This window comes from Haemorhous mexicanus, chromosome 2 (genome assembly GCF_027477595.1).
Source record: "Haemorhous mexicanus isolate bHaeMex1 chromosome 2, bHaeMex1.pri, whole genome shotgun sequence".
Taxonomy (NCBI): domain Eukaryota; kingdom Metazoa; phylum Chordata; class Aves; order Passeriformes; family Fringillidae; genus Haemorhous; species Haemorhous mexicanus.
Genome location: NC_082342.1, coordinates 11109303 through 11126284, shown reverse-complemented (window position 1 = coordinate 11126284; position 16982 = coordinate 11109303). Strand labels below are relative to the sequence as shown.

The window sequence follows — 16982 nt, the reverse complement described above, 5'->3', positions numbered from 1 at the left end:
GAAGACTATCCTAGTTACTAAAATTCTTGATAAGTTAAACTAAGTTTTAAACAACAACAGACAAATATTGGCTTCTATGGTCTATCCCTGAATAACATGCAGTTTGAAACATTTGCAGAACTTAAACCTTGACTGTAATCCAAGCAATGGCCAAGTGCTATGCTACTTGTTCTCCAACTGTAACAATAGCCTCACCTTTTAACAAAGATTCCAAAACCACAATATCTATTTACACCTAACACTGCATAAATACAAAGGAGGGCTGTGCAATCAGAAGGGTTAAAGAAAGGACAAAATGCATAAAATGGAAAAAAATGAACATGTGGTGAGTAACCTACAATCCTGTTACATGTGCTGATGTTTCCTTTCCTTCTTTTAGAAATGGACAAACAAAAAGGGAAGTCATGGAATATATGCCTGCATGTCTAAATGCATATGGAAGCAGAATAATTAAAAAGCATGCTGATACACTGAGAAGGAAGCACAATTCTGCAGAAGTGAAATTTGGGGAGACAGAGAACTGCTTTTAAATGTTATCAGAGTACCTTCAGATTAACTAAAAATTGACCTACATTTGTTTCTAAATGTTTGCACGGTTTGTTTTTTTTCTTTTGTCTCATTAAACAGATCGTGGTGTTCCTCAGCCACAGTCATGTGAAGTCCTAAGGCTGACCACTGTGCCAAGTACCATTATCCTGAACTACAACACTTGATCAAGTGAAAAAAGTCTAAGATTCTTTCACATCCCACTGGGATGGTGTCCACAAACCTGGAAGGAGGACAGCCTTATGAAAGACATTTTATCATGCATTTTGGTATCTTCACAGCCACCTTTTCATCTGAGCAACACGTACTAAACAGCCTCCCACTAAGCTGTTCTGAGAACTCAAAAAAGGCCAATATGCAGCAGCCTAAGGCTTTAGTGGCAGAGCATCTTCTCATCCAGAGTTAGATGAGTTTCCCTGTTAGCTTCAATTTTAGTTTAGCAGAGGAAGTGTGCTTCCCTGCCTTCCTGCCATCACAGAAAGGGTGGAAAACACAGCAAGTCAAGAGGGTGCCAACAAGCTGTCGCATAGCTTTCAAACACTGCAAGGTATCCGGGGCCAGACTGCTTCTGTTTAATGAGGAGTCACACCCGATCTTGGGAAGCATTTTGCACAGATCTGAACTGTTCATCCCCTAAGTGGTTACTAGGGATGCCTAAGGAAGCTGCAGTGTACATTTATGGATATAGTTCCAAGACAGATGCATATATTGTTTTAATGGCACATATTTTGTGGCAAACACATTTGTCATTTATGTACATACTTATAGGGAAGGAAGAAAGTATTTGCTGAAAGAAGAAAATGTCAAATATTAGTTTCTTTAATAACCTATAAAATAGTTAATGTCCCATTCCTCTTAGTATACTTTGTAGAAAATGAAAACAAACACCCAACACTGATTATTATAGAAATTTTAAATTAATGTAGGCATCCTATGAATCACAAAAAAATATTTTCTTCAACTTGTAAATCTGCATTAAAGCTACAGAATACTGTTGAAAAAACCCTTATTTTTGAAAGCTAACATAACTTCCACAGGTCTGTCAAAGGAACTCAATTATATTCTTAACATTTCCCAGATAAAAACCTGAATGTCTAAAGCAATATTTTTCAAGTCTTTCACATGGACTGTCAATGTTTACTCCTCAAAAATACATGGAATCATCTACCAATTTTAAAAGATGGTGGGCATAAACAGCTGATTGTAATTTGAACAATATGCTGTACTCCTGACAAGCATTTTAATCCCATAGAGAACACCTATCTTATAATTTTTTTTTTTTTTTGCACAACACCCATTACCAGTTTCTGGATGGACTTTAGTAATGGACAGTCCCTGAAGAAAAAGCAGTTGTCAGTTCAAAGTTTCCAGACTCACACCCTTTTATCAGTTTTTGTATCATTTTCACTTGCAAAATAAAAGTAAAAGAAGTATTTCAAGCTCCAAAATGTCCTCACCGTATCCATTATAGCTTCTGGACCTCTATCTTCTTGTTCAGCTAAAGCTTTATTGATTGCTTGTACAGAATCTTCTTTTAAGTGCTTTGAAATATCAGTTCTTGATGGCTGCTCTAAATACTCTGGTTCTCCTGCTTGAACTTAGTGACAGAAATAAGAAAACAATTTTGTGTGTTAACGTAAGCATGACTTTTCAATTGATTAGTTTTATTTAGATCACTGTCTCATAGATAATGTAAGCACACAGAAAATGCAGGGTAGGTCACACGATTCACAAATACAACTCTACACCAGTCTGTGTCTCAGATAATTTTAAACACTTCCCTACAAATGGATCCCTGATTTTATATTAGGAACAACAGACCTGTCTGGTCTATAGACCCATTAAGACTCTGGAGTGAGGGATATTCATCAACCAGTTATCAAGGATGACTGAGAACAAAGGTGAGATTCTAGCTGGAGTTTCTGTGGGATACAGACTCAACATATGGAACGACCTCCAGCCACCTGAGTGCAAGATCTATTTTTGCTTTGTAAAATAATAAACACATTATATTTTTCTGCCTTAAGGGAGATAGTCTCTCCACTCGAGAGCAATAAATTGATTAAATATAATATAAATAGTGTCTTATATTCCTTACATGATGAAACCAAATTTTGGCAGACTAAACATTAATTTTGTACTTTCCATTACTAACAAAAGAAATAGCACGTATCTCAATGTGTTTGTGAACTCAAAACATAACAAAAGATAAAGCAACTCTCCGTAGAGTATGCAAAACAGCAATCCCATTAAATCCCTGCACTTCTTACACTCATTTTGCAGTCACACATAGCTATGAGAAATGTATGCTCAATCTTTAGGACTCAAATACAGCAATAAGAACATCTGGACAGAAAATTCATCATGTCATCTTTCACATAATATACACAGCCTACTGCAATGGAGCAAAAGGTGAATATTACCAAAAACCTGGCAGCTCTGGTTTATAATCAGATTGCCAGTGGTCCTTATTAGCTGGGTTTCAACAAGCATTGGCCTCACAGTTGCTGGTCAGAATCTTTTCCACAATTTTAATTGCCACACAGTAATTTTTCCAGCAGGCGCTACTCTCATTATTGTTAAATCTATTCAGTGCACTGCACTAAATACATTATTCTGCTCTTCAGATATAAATGCTATTCTGATTTAAAATGTGAATGTAGGTCTCACACAAAATCATCCTGAATAGAAGAAATACATCATTTACAGGCTATCAAGTCCTCAAAACAGACTGGTGAGACCTATCTTTAAAAGACTCAGTTTTTATGGGGGGGAAAAAAAAGAAAAAAGAAGTTCAGGACAACTGGGAGGGAAAAGCCAGAGGAACCAATGAATAATTATTGTCTTTAAATAAAAAATGAAATGCAAAAATCCACCCCAACAGGCTAACTTGAATTATAGTCACCTTGGCCAAGTAAATAGCTGTAATCAAGATTACACAAATTAACCTTTTCTTCCTTCCTTATGTTCTAAAATATATATACAAGCCCCAGTGATTTTTGGTCCTACTCCCTTTCCAAACAAGTAGAAGCAGCTAACCTGGAGCAGGTGAGGGTGCTGGTGCCCTGGGTATCTGAGATAACAATTTCTCCTGCTGTGCTTTCTGAGCAAGTTCGGCATCCCACTCCTCAAGTTCTTTTTCAAAACGCTTATTGTCTTCCTTGACATAATCCCTTAGATCAGAAGGCAGTGTGTCCATTCCAACAAGCATCTGCCCTGTTTCTTTGTTGAACTCCTCTGTGGTAACATGAAATAGAAGTTTCAGAAAAAGAAAGAACAGGACAAAAGAAAGTAAAAAGTATGTTCAACAGATATCCACAAGTGAATTACCATAAATGTACAGTGTAGCACCAAACCCCCCAAACTGTATTAGTTTTAACTGGTTTTACTATCTGTTGAGCATTCTATATGAACATTCAGAGAATACTCACAAAATCCCCACCATTTCTTGACTGTATTACTGCCACAGAGAGCTGGACACAAATAAACTCACCAAGAGAAAAGGGGAAGGAGGGTAGACCTACAGGAATTCAGAAATCTAGCTAATAAGAATACTAGCTAAATTGATTAATCTTCATTTTGCTTTGAGAATAGTCTCTGCAGGGGTATCCCACATCCTAGGGGATCCACCAGCAGTAATTGCCCTGCAGTGAGCAAGCCTCTGATTTAATAGGAATGGCACAGGCAATCTACAGGGCCCAAACACCCTATGACTGCAAGTGCACCTCCAATATGGCAACCTAGGAATGTCAAGGGTAATATTGGTTCTCATTTAAACACTGAACAAATGAGCACTTGAGCCTTCTGCCTTATGAAAATACAGGAATATTTTCCATGACCTTCTACTGAGTATCTGGACACTTTCACAGATAGCTCTCTGGCTACCATTATCCAAAACTTTGTGTTAAGGGATCACTGTCCTCTCTTTAATCACTTCCACACAAAGCCTTATAACTGCATACTCCTATATGACCTGAAAAAAAATTGCCAACCCATGTATTACTTAGGTTTGATGTGTGGTTGTTAGGTCTAAGTTATTCACATTTCAATTTACTGCATATGCTTTCAAGTTTCCACGCTCCAGTAGAGTGTATCAGGGCTCTGAAGCTTATGGGGAAAAAAAGCAGGTACACGAGGATTTTAATGTCAAAAGGCTCATTTCTCTATTTCCATACTTCTCTCCTAATCTTGAAATAAACCCTCCAAAATTCTGCAACCCCTTCTCTATATATTTACAAATTAGTAAACAGGTTCTTTTTAAATCTTAACAATGCTGAAAACACAGGCATTCTCTTTATTGATCTGTAAGCTGAACAGCAATTGTTCCACTCACAAAAACAATCTAACAGTTAGCAGCAGGAATAAAACTTTCAATAACTATTAAAAACATTTCAAAAATCTGGAAATCCATCTGAAACAAGTTTGTTTGACCAACGTATTCAGCTATTCTATATCATGCAGAATCTGTGCAGATAATATTACCTTGTATCAAGTACTGCTCCTTGTCATTGATATACATTAAACAATATGCACTGGCATTCCTGTAACCACCAAAAGAGTCCCGTTCCAACTCTTCCCAAGTTGACTTTGTCACAGAAATATCATTATATTTCATCCATCTGTTTTGGTGGTGGTCATAAATATATGCCCAGTAGTGTCCTGCATTCGCTTGACCCTCATGAACTAGGACAGCATGCAACCTATAAGGAACCTTAATAAAACAAAACAGGAGATAAAACAAATGTCAAACCCTCCCTGACAGTATTTAGTTCCTATTGCATCCCACCAATAATTGCTACATGAAATAAAGGTAATTGAAATAAAGTTAATCAGAATCAAAACACAACACAGAGGAAAAACAAGTAAAGCTAGCAACCCACTAAGCATAAGGACTTGGAACTATGTTACTTACCACTACTAGTTACAGGGGATCTTGAAAATATTAGTATATGACATATATGTCTACTCTGCTGTCTTTACTGCCACTCATCCTCTTAATTCCTTAATATTTCTACCGTCATTGTATCTATCAAAAAAACCCTCAAATAAATCAGCCTTGACTGTCTCTGATTTGCTTCAGTTCCAACCTGGCAAACCTGTCAAAAAGTCTGGAAAGGCACATGCAAATTAAAACTCAGTGTTTTTTGTGTGACAGTAAAAGAATTTATTTAAATTAGTATCTGCTTCAGTTACCCAAAAATAGAATTCCCACAGTAGAATGGGAAAACAACTGTTTTCCAGTGTTTGATCTGTATCAGGAAAAGCTAAATAAAGCATGGAAGACCTGAAAAGGTCCCTTCCTCCTAATGAGGCAAAGGACAATAGCAGTTTCTAGAATCAGTGGAAAATGAATTCCAGTCTATATCTGTAAACCAACAAGTAAGAACAATGAGAAACTTAGTTTCTACCTAAGTAATTGGGAGTCTGAAGGAGGGAGAAAAGCAGAATGAATGAGTTCTTTCTTACTTGTAAGTCCCTTGAGAACATCTTAGTGATTGACTCATTTTAACCTGCTGGAATAACACACACAACATAAAAGGGAAAGCTGAGCTTCTCTGCTATGCACACTGTGTCTCAATGACAACAGCTCAGCTGGGATAAAATCCCCAAAACCAGCTTGTGCTGGTGTCACAATCTGGACTAAAGATAAACAGTCTCTTTAACTCAAGGTGTACTCTGTAGTTTTTGCAAATATCATTTGAGTACTGCAACAATCATAAACACACACGTATCTGTGACTGGAGAAACTCCTTGAGTTATTTTTAAGCTGATCATTCTCTTCCAGGCTATATGCAAGTGCTGGAGATTTGCAACTCCCCTTGAACTGTAAAGCAGAGTGACTGCACAGCAGCTAGAATCAAACAGCCTGTCTTTCCAGAGACCAGACTGCACTCTAAATCTCCCAAACACAAGAAATATACACAGAAGAAATCCTGACAAGTCCTTAAATCTGAATGCTCTGGGGTTTTTAACATCTGTTATTAAACCAGTGTGAAAGCCTCCTTAACAAGACTGCAAGCCTCTGTATATGCACAAAAATGTATGCAGATCCTGATTTAATAAAAAGGTGTCTCTCTAGACTTTGTCAAAACAAAATTTTCTTACCCTAAAATCAGGAACTAAAAATCCCCATTGAATTTAAATAGTTTTACTTAAGACCATGTGAACTGGGTCAGCTTGAGGGTCCCCACCCTTTCCTGCAGGCCAGGAGAAGCAGCTGTCAGTCACCCACACTGAGCTTTCAGGAAGGTTCCCCACAGAGGTCTGTGACCAGGGGACAGGTGAGTTCAGTGCCAACAGGCATCTCTTGTGATAAGCCATTATATCAACAGTAATTAATAGCACAAGGCAACACAAACATGGGTGGCATTAAATTTCTCAGTTTACACTTACTAATTGCAAATCAGGAGTAGAGCTTCACCAACCCCATCACATGTAGCTAGAGAACAGATATGTCAAAGCTGCTATAACCAAGATGAACTCCCACTGAAAAAACAGTTGTGTCTCTTTCCCAACAGCAAGTTCACAGAGGGAAGGAAATAAATAAGCAGCTGATAAAACATTCATTCAGGAAAATGAAATAATAAAGATTTTGGGAATGTATCTCATATGACAATTTGACAAAGGTTTTATGGACTACTGTATCTCCTTAGAATCCAAAAGTACAAAAGAAGACAAAGAGCTTATCAAATAGTTTATAAATACAATATTTGCAGGATGTTTCCTAGTGTATTTTGTCTTAAAAATGTGTCTAGTTTCACGTGCATAGAACTTGACTTCAAGACTGCAATCCTGCAATTGTATTTTGCAGAGGGGAATTGTTCCCAGGGAATGGGGCAATACCCAGCTATCAAATCACCCAGAGACAAGGGAAGCAGGGAAAAGTAGACAGCTCTGCATACCTGCCTCCTTCCTATTGTGCCAAAACAGCAACAGGGACAAACCAGGTAAGCTGCAGAAAGGCAGCTTCCCTTCCATCCTGTGATTTCAGATGGGTTCAGCACCTACTTTGTGTTTTACTAAGTAATCTCCTTTTTCTTCTGTAATGACATCTGTCTAGTATCTTTACTATCCAGAGGTATTTCTTCCTGCAACACCTAAACCAACACATTGGTGGTAGATTATTCAGATGCAAGTTACCAAATTAATTAATTTTACTGTTAGATGACATGTAGCCTGTGGCCTTCTTAGAACACAAGTATTAAGGAAAAAAAGTGCCTGCTAGTTGCAAGCTTAAAGAAAGTTATCTAGGCAAATCTGCCAGAAATTATTAACATCAGAGTTCAGCTGCCAGTAAATATTAGGAGCCATGTATAAAATGAAAACATACCTCAAGAAAAACCGTAAGCTGAACAGATCTTACTTGGAATGAAAATCGTTGTTTTTACAAACAGAAAGTAACAGAGGAAGTAATCCTTAACCTTAAAACCTCTTAGAGCGAGAGAAGATGAGTATGTGAACATAAGAAACAGCAGAGGAGCTACAACTTCACAGCAAAACATTCTAAAAATACTGTTCATATTACACAGAATAAGAATGTGCTAGAAGATAGCTTAGACTAATAATCAAAGCTGTGAGTGATACAAAATCTAGACAAAGTTAAAAAAATCCCCAAAAAAACCAAAATAAAAAACCAAGCCAATAGCAACAAAACCACTCACTGGAATTAACTACAAATCAAAATCAGGAGCCTTGAATTTCCATATATTAGCATGGAAGTTGCAATATGCAGTGGCACTAAGCAGCAAAGTAAATAGTACTTTCCTGTGTCTAATGCTTCACCACCTTAAAGCCATAAGGTTACTGAGTAATAATGGGCAAATGGGGGCAAGAAAATTTTGTTGTGCTAATCTGCATTCAGGTAAAAAAATGGGGATCAGAGGTAGAACATATTTTAGACTTTTCATCATAGTTGCCTGAATTTAAACATGTCACCAGTAAAATACTGCAACGCTGTCTTTCATTTGACTGTGCAGAGTTAAAGGCTTACAAAACCCATTATGACTTTGCAATGAAATTTCTCACAACATTACATAATTGTATATTTGCTCTGTTTTCAAACATCTAAGAATTTTTTAGAAGTGCCAAAAAAGATCTATTTTCAGTTATGCCAAAGCTGTACTTACCTGGACCATTGTTTTGTCCGAGTACATCAACTCAATTGTCCGATGTATTCGAGATATACTTTCTTGCAAATCTGAAAGACAAAAAAGAAAGAACCTCTCTTCAGCAAAGCTGTATAATTGCACATGACTACATCTTTATCTCATGAAAAGCCAAACAGGGGTGCATTCCACACGTGGTACATCTGTCTACAAGCCAAATGCTAAACCTTTTGGGAGGAAAGATTTCCCCCATTTGCACAAATCCTTTCCTACAGCAAATGCACTCCCCAGTGTCATTACCTCTTGTGTCATTCTCAACTTCAGTCCTCCAGCGGTGCAAACAGCCCTCCAGGACAGACAGCTCCTCCTCCGTGATGTGCCTTGGCGCTGGATGCATGGGCAGGTCAGGGGGAATCCGTGATTGTGTGAATGGTTTATGTATTACTGATCTTTGTACAGGAGATGTGCTTGGGACATCTGATGATGAAGGCCCCTGCTGTTCTGTTGTGCTGCATTCATTCAAAACATGAATTATAAAAATTGAATCATCACGTTAAGTTATACCACAAAAAAAAAAACTTTTCATCTGAAAATGGGCATTTGAGAAGTAATAATTTCCTAAAGTGCAATCCAGAACACATAACTACAATAGCAAGATGGAATTAGTATTGAAATTCTGAAAGCTTTGTGGTGCATTACATATTAGCACAACAACAAAGTTTGCTTTATTTGAAACACTACTGAACAACTTCATATCATGTCATACATGTAAATAACTGTGGTTTGAAACATTTACAGCCAAATGGCAGAGAGAGAAATCACAGTAGTTTGTCTTATGGCCAATAACCATAAAATCCAATAAGCACAAATGCTCAGTTTAATAACTTCCTTCATGTGTCTTACGCCTAGCAGACTTTTTCTAATGTCCTACCTACAACTTATGTTAGCTGAACAGCAATAATGAAGGGATATCTGATATTTATGCCACACTGGAAATGCACTACAAACCCATCTAAATTCCTTCAAAACCACTCACACACGAACTGCAAAGCAGCCACCTTAGGAGAATTTGGCAAGAGCAGGAGGGTAATAAAAATGAAGACTTATTACAGATTTTTCTCTTCCCATCAACAAGATCACCTCTATATAATTACACAGCATAAGAGGAAACTGAAGATCTTTCTTGCATGCCACTGAATTTTTACTTTGTGTACAGCATCATGATACAGCCTGAGGAACTTGGATTTTTCAGGAGTTTAGAAAGTTCTGAGAACGCTAAAAGCTGAAAATGTCACTCCATATAACGTGCTGGGGTGGTTTCTACAGATGGATAAAAAAGCTACAATACTTACATTTCTACAGAACAAACTTCCTGTAGAGGAGTTTGACCGGTTTATTACTTTTGATATTACATTTCATGGAAGCAATGGTAACTTTTAAAAGTTTGTCTTCTCTTATCAATCATCACAATTTCTGCTGGCATTATACTGGTAAGGCATTAGACATCTTTTTAAAGCCTTGTGAGATTCATGTACTTCACTTCTCTGAATGACAAATTTAACAGCCTTGACTGACCCAGAAGACAGAACCCTACTGTCCAAATACAACATACAAAGCTATGTTACAAACTGTTAAATGTCCACTTATCCAAAATTGTACTCTATTACCAAAGAATTACTTAGGTTGGAGAAAACTTCGAAGATTATGAAGCCCAACCATTAAACCAGCACTGCCAAGTCCACCACTAAACCATGTCCCTCAGAGCCACATCTACACATATTTAAAATACCTCCAGGCGTGACTCCACCACTGCCCTGGGAAGTCTGTTCCAACATTTGACAACCCCTTCTGTGAACAAATATTTCTTAGTATCCAATCTAATCCTCCTCTAGTGCAACTTGAGGCTGTTTCCTTGTGTCCTGTCACTTGTTACCTGGGAGAAGAGGCTGGCTCCCACCTGGCTACACCCTCCCGTCATGGAATTGCAGAGAGTGATAAGCTCTCCCCAGCCTCCTTTTCTCCAGGCTGAGTCCCCCCAGCTGCCTCAGCTGCTCCTCACCAGACTTGCGCTCCAGACCCTTCCCCAGCTCCATTGTCCTTCTCTGGACACGCTCCAGCACCTCAATGTTTTTCTTGCAGTGAGGAGCCCAAAACTGAGCACAGGATTGAGGTGTGACCTTACCAATGCCCAGCACAGGGGCACAGTCACTGCCCTGGTCCTGCTGCCACACCACTGCTGATCCAGGCCAGGTGCCACTGGCCACCTGGGCACAGCTGGCTCATGTTCAGTCACCGTCGACCAGCACCCCCCCGCCCCAGTCCTTAACTGCTGGGCATCATCTGCAAACTGACTGAGCATACACTCAATCCCCTACTCTGAGTTACTAACTTAAACAAAGAGAAAAACAACATCATTGGACATTGATCTCTCTCTGGTACTTTAGCTACTCTGCATTTAAGAAGTCAGATTATTTAGGTTCCTGACAAATTTGGTAAGACATGCAAACTGCATGGCAGAAAAGGAGCTTAGCTAGCAGGCAAAAAATAACAGTTAAATTGCACACCAGAAACCTTGATGCTATGCAGCCCATACACACTGCCCAATTCAAATTCTTAAACAATACACATGGGAATCAATGACCTCACCAGAATCTTCAGTCTATTTAGAATTGTAGATGGAATTGGGCTGTGCTGGAAAAAGGTAATCTCCTTGTGAAGACATTTTTTTTAAGTGCATGAGACAAACCCAGGTCATTAACATTTTTATTTATTTAAGCCTGCTGCGCTGAAAGAAAAGAGCAGAAACTTTATGCTACCCCCTTAGAGATGCTTGGTTTTATTGGTCTGGTGAACAAAGCAGCTGAACGTGCTCCCTCCTCTCCCCCAGAGGCTGGTTGGCTCTGGTCTCTGCCCAGGGAGCAGGAGGCAGCCCTTACCTGGGGGGGATCTGTGGTGGCAGGGTGCCGCTGGCGGGGGCGCTGGCACCCAGGTCATCCACGGGGGATGTGCACACCGGCTTGCTGGAGGCAAACTCCAGGGCATACTGCAGGACATCTACCAAGGGGAATCGTTTAGGACCAGAACCATAGCTTAAATATCTGTTAACCACAAAACATATTAATGCCATGACTCACAGATACAAAAAAAAAAAAAAAAAAAAAAAAAGAATTAAAAAAGAAAAAAATTATATTTTTTTTTCAGATTGACTGCAATTAATTAAAGCAAATCTTTCCTAGCATATTTCATGAATCAGAATTACAACACTTATACACAGCTTCCAAAGAAAGGGTAAAGAAAGAGATATAGAGAGGAAATCGCAGGTAAATAACTATACACTAAGTGTATAATGGAAAGAGTTATTCTATGTAGCCCATAATAGTATTTGCATTTACACAGTTATCTATAGTACCGTTCTAATCTCTGTTGTAAAACTGTGAGGTACTCTTTGAGTCTCTTGATTTCATCTCGTTTAATTCTTGTTATTTCTCTGTTTTTGTGCATATACCTGTAAAACAAAATTTAAAAAGCATTGTCAGCCTATCCCAACAGTGAAATTGAGGTCTGTCTCCATCAGCCATGTAGTTCAATACTAATAAAAACTCAAACCCTCTAGAACCTGCAACATACTCAGCACTAAAAAAGAACTGAGAAGAAAAAGAGCCTTCTCTTCCACAACTTTCAGAAGATGCTTTTCCCCCAGTGTCAAAAGCTCTGCTGATACCAGGGATGACAAATTAGAAAACCACTATTAGAGAGATTGTAAATTAAGTAGTTTAAGTGGCAGCCACAGAGCAATACTCCTGCTTCATTATTTAGGTTGACAAATAACCTTCAGCAGCTAACTGAAAGTCATCCTGGTATTTCTGCTCTACAGACAAACTGCATGCATTCATCCTAACTGACTGTATGTTTGAACAGTATCTGGAACAACACAAAATATCCAACTTGCCACCATGTTTCCCAAAGGGAAACATAAATGGTGTGATTTTTCAGAGTGTTTTGCCTGTGTACACAAGTACCTAGCAATAAACGAAAGTGGAAGCAGATTTTTGACACAAAGCAGCAGTATGTCCTAAATTGTGATCTATGTGTATTTTCTGAAACAGATGAAACCCAAGAAAACTCTAACCTTGTGTAAATAGAACATAAATTTCATATGATTCAAGTGAGCATAAGACACATCATTAGCTTTAACAAACTTACAAGATTTATTTTATATCCATACTAGATTTTTGTTGATAACATCATACCGTACCTGTCGAGATACAAAACTGGAGGAAATTCTAATTTGTTGTGTATCTTCTCTGGTCTCCCCAAAGCCTGATTAAACTCAAATCTTGATAGCTCAAAAGTTAAGACAGGAGGAAGCTCTGTGAACCAGTGCTGGATAAAGAAACAGAAATCCCCAAAATTAATGCCTTCCAATAGCAGAAATTCAGTAATAATGATACAAAAAAGCTGCAGACTGACACACCTATGACAAAAACTGGTTTTAGAGTGGGGGTCAGCATAAGTCTTCCAATGCTACCACCCTCTCCCTTCAATGTAAACACAGACTATTTGTTGCCCATGCTGCGTAAGAGCTTTGCTATCTGCGTTCCAGCAGAGAAGGCAGAAATACTTATTCCACTCACATTTATTTTGCTCATACAGAAGTTGGCTCATGCTTGAGCCTACCTGTCTTGCCAACTGTTCTGTTTTCTTAACTCCTCCATGATATTGAAAGGGTTGTTTACACTGTTATCAAGTGCTCTTCCTGCTATAGAGTTCTCTCAGACTCAGATTCCTGATCCTTTCATTCACCTAGCAACATTCAAAGCTTCTCATGATCCCCCCTGAAACAGGATAAGTGAGTGTTTGACATTTCCTGCATACTAACAGCCTAAAGTTTCTACTCATGTCTCTAATCATCTTACTATCATCTGCTATCATCATCTTACCCCATTTGTCTTTGACTACTCAGCAGAGGTCTAGCCATAGTCCTCATTTCTTTTTTTACATACGTTGTTTCTCAACTACAATATAAATCCAGCTCCAGTTCCAGCACTGAAGATCTTTTTTTTCCTCTTAATTCTCACATATATCAACCACAGTCTACCTATTTAAATAAGTTTGGGGTATCTAACCACCACCTGAAGTTTCTCTGATTGCTGCAGACACCATTGAGACATTTGTTATCAGTGTCATAGCCCAGATGTGGCATTTGACTCAGGGCTCACTTCAAGTTCTCCTATCTAGCCAAATGTCTTGAATAGTCTTTTCATATTATAACTGACAAACAGCCTTTTCTTCCAGTGCTCATGGCTAAAATTCTCTTGAAGCAGGATTTAAGTTCCTCAGGACAGAGGATGTCTCCTTTTTCTGTTCCTACATTAGCTCACTAGCTGACACTCTGCTCTGTAACTGAGGCTTTTAGGAACCATGATAACAATACTAATAATAATACTAATAATGGACAAGCTAAATACCCCATTACAGTCAATGGTAGGAAAAAGGAAAAAAAAACTAGGATGTTACTTTGAGGAACTTTCAACACATTTGAGTATCACTTTATTATTCTCTTTAAGCTTTGATATCAATCAACTAAGAGAAAAGTTACTTGAAGTCTTTGTTCAGTTGAGACAGACCATGTTAAAGCTACAAGAAGATCAGAGTCCTTTTGTACTTCCAAACATTCCAACACACTGTAACATATTTCAGGCATTATATTTCATGGCTACTAAAAGAAGCAACATCACTATAGATTATTTCAGGGACACATAACCAATTTACTTGGCTCTAGTAATAATGAAGCAATGTTTTTTTCTAGAGTAGGACTTCACACATTACTTTTCCTGTTTTTCTGCCAATCTGTCATATGACTATTTCACTTCTGTTTCTACATGCTAAGAAGCAAAGCTGACAATTTCACAGAACTCAAAGCTTAACAGTATAGATCTATACATCACTATCCTGCTGTTTCCTAAAAAAAGCCTCAAAACCAAAACAAAAAAACCCACAACACCCAAGTCTGACATTTCTAGTCAAGCATTTATAACAGAATTGGCATTTTATGCATGAATACACACAGGTTATAACTGCAAGACATCTTTAGTTCCTAAGATGAACAGTTATGCTCTTGGAGTAGGTACATACAAGGTTTCACCTTGCACGGAGAAACTAAACTTGGATTGTACCAAGAAATTTATGAGATTTTGTTTTCTTCAAATTAGATTTCAGGAAGTATGCTCATTGTAGAAGAGATACCACAAAACATTTGTTCTAAAACACAGAATTGATACCAGAACTTCAGACTGGAGGATGATTTCAGTGTGCATCACTAGGCTTCACATTAAAGGAAGCAAAATTGCACTACTGCAAAAGATTGACACCAAGGAAGAAATTACACCTGAACTTTTTACATAAGTAGGAAAAAACCTCCTAAGATTTCACATCTTGAAAATAATTGTGATGAAACATGACCAGCTGTATAAAGAGAAAGTAGCTCAGCCTTTACAGGCAATGGGGATTCTCATCTATACAGCAGGTGCCATGAACCATAAAAACCAGACATGAAACCCAAAGAAAAATAAAGGGCACTACAACAACATCCCAAGAGAGGTCCACAGGAGCACTTAACTTACCTCCTGACCAGACTTTGCAGAGTTTTCTGAATGGAGAGATTCAATTTCCCCTTCAATCATTGCAGCTTCTAGGCACTCATGCAGATCTTTAAAGCCATTAACCTGTAGTGGATACTGGCCAAACATTTCTGTGTTTTCAAATTTTTTACCTTCACATGAAAAATTAAACAGTTAATGTTTTAGAACAAAAATTTACCTTGAAAAAAACCCTATCTAGGGTCAATTGATCTAGACCACTAAACAATATCCACATTTTCTTATTGAATTTAATTATATGCCAAAAGACAATTTATTCAAAAATGTTGCTCAAGCAATATTGAAAATTACTGTGTTTTCCTCTTCAGCCCACTTCTTTTTTTTTTTTTTTTTTGATAATAAGCAAAACTGAAAATTACATGGCACCACAGACATATGGGAAGTTTTACACATATAAATCAAAGTCCTTCCCTGCAAATTGGAGCTTCGTAACACAAATGTATATTGTATCAGAAAAGTCAGTGGAATTGCTGGTATGAAAGAGCCCTTTGTATAAGTACATTTTGCAAAAATAAGCCACAAAAGAGAACATTCATTTCTGTCCTGAAAATAAAATGATAATTTGCTAAGTGTAAAAATGAGGAGAAATATGGGGGACAAGTGATTTCAACCTGGAAATTAAATTTATTTCAAGCTAAAGTCAGTAACAAGTCTTGCATCTCCGAGTTTCTTTTCATTTGTTTGATTTTTACATATCTCCTCTGTTAAAATGAGAATGTAAGGGATGAAAGTAGCTAAATATAAAAAAGAAAGAATGCTACTAGCAAGAAATCTGCAGAATGGTTCTGAAATCTGACAACAACTCATTAGAAACATGTTCAAGGTCACAGAATAACCTGGAAGCCACTTAAAAGACTACACCTGCTTCATTCAAATGCAAAAGTCATTCATTTGGATGGGAGGCAGAATCACCAACATTAAAATGACTCAAAAATACTTTCATAGCCTTTTGGAAATAGAGAACAGTACAATTCTGCAGATCTACTAATTACATACAAATAAGGTAAAGGGAAGCTTGTTGTACAGTCCCTTCCCTCCTTAGCACTCTCTCCAACATTGCCCTTGAGCAGGTTTCCACTGACTTGTTTTCCAACAAACTGCACTTTTAGGAGGGTGAGTTTTCCATATAAGAAATTGTGCATAAGAAATGCCAAAACTGAAGTTTTAAATTGCATTAAATGAATCAGAAGGAGCACAAGAGAACAGCTCAGTGAAATACAGTATCTTGCCTTCTGGTAACAATGCCCCAATAATTTCTTCCAAGCATCTTCCTCAGCATCTCACCCCAACTTCTGCTGCACTGAGAACATACACTCAGATCCTGAAGGTTATGAAAACAGTTTTTGTGGATCCCTACAGCTCAATGCATTTCTCCTCAGTCTCATACCTGACCAAACCATTTGGCACAGACGAATTTATATGTCTGTGTTCTCCATACCTGCTTCTGCAGAAGTAGCTAAAATCCTCAAAATGCATCAGTCACCTGTGTGCTTGGACAAGCACAGATCAGACATGACCAGAGAAGTCCAAGTAAATTCTGATGCATACCTTCAAGTACACCTACTGCTAGAAATCGTCCATAAAACAACTCCACCATTGGGTTCTTTGGTTTCTCTCCATCCCTAAAAGAACAGGAGATGTGTTAGTGCAAAAAAAAAAAAAAAAAATCCAA

At 37.9% G+C, this 16982-nt stretch overlaps 1 protein-coding gene across 4 annotated transcripts in view; it reads right to left on the bottom strand.

Moving 5' to 3' along the window:
* USP25 (ubiquitin specific peptidase 25) overlaps window positions 1–16982 on the bottom strand; it is an 88359-nt gene that overhangs the window by 15425 nt on the left and 55952 nt on the right. For all 4 annotated transcript variants that reach the window (XM_059872914.1, XM_059872922.1, XM_059872928.1 and 1 more), the window contains 10 exons: window positions 16859–16932; window positions 15275–15423; window positions 12907–13034; window positions 12061–12156; window positions 11588–11749; window positions 8952–9160; window positions 8673–8743; window positions 5029–5257; window positions 3586–3783; window positions 2004–2143 (listed from right to left, as the gene is read on the bottom strand). In XM_059872914.1, coding sequence (XP_059728897.1) covers window positions 2004–2143; window positions 3586–3783; window positions 5029–5257; window positions 8673–8743; window positions 8952–9160; window positions 11588–11749; window positions 12061–12156; window positions 12907–13034; window positions 15275–15423; window positions 16859–16932 — 1456 coding nt within the window. The remainder of the gene's footprint in view (window positions 1–2003; window positions 2144–3585; window positions 3784–5028; window positions 5258–8672; window positions 8744–8951; window positions 9161–11587; window positions 11750–12060; window positions 12157–12906; window positions 13035–15274; window positions 15424–16858; window positions 16933–16982) is intronic.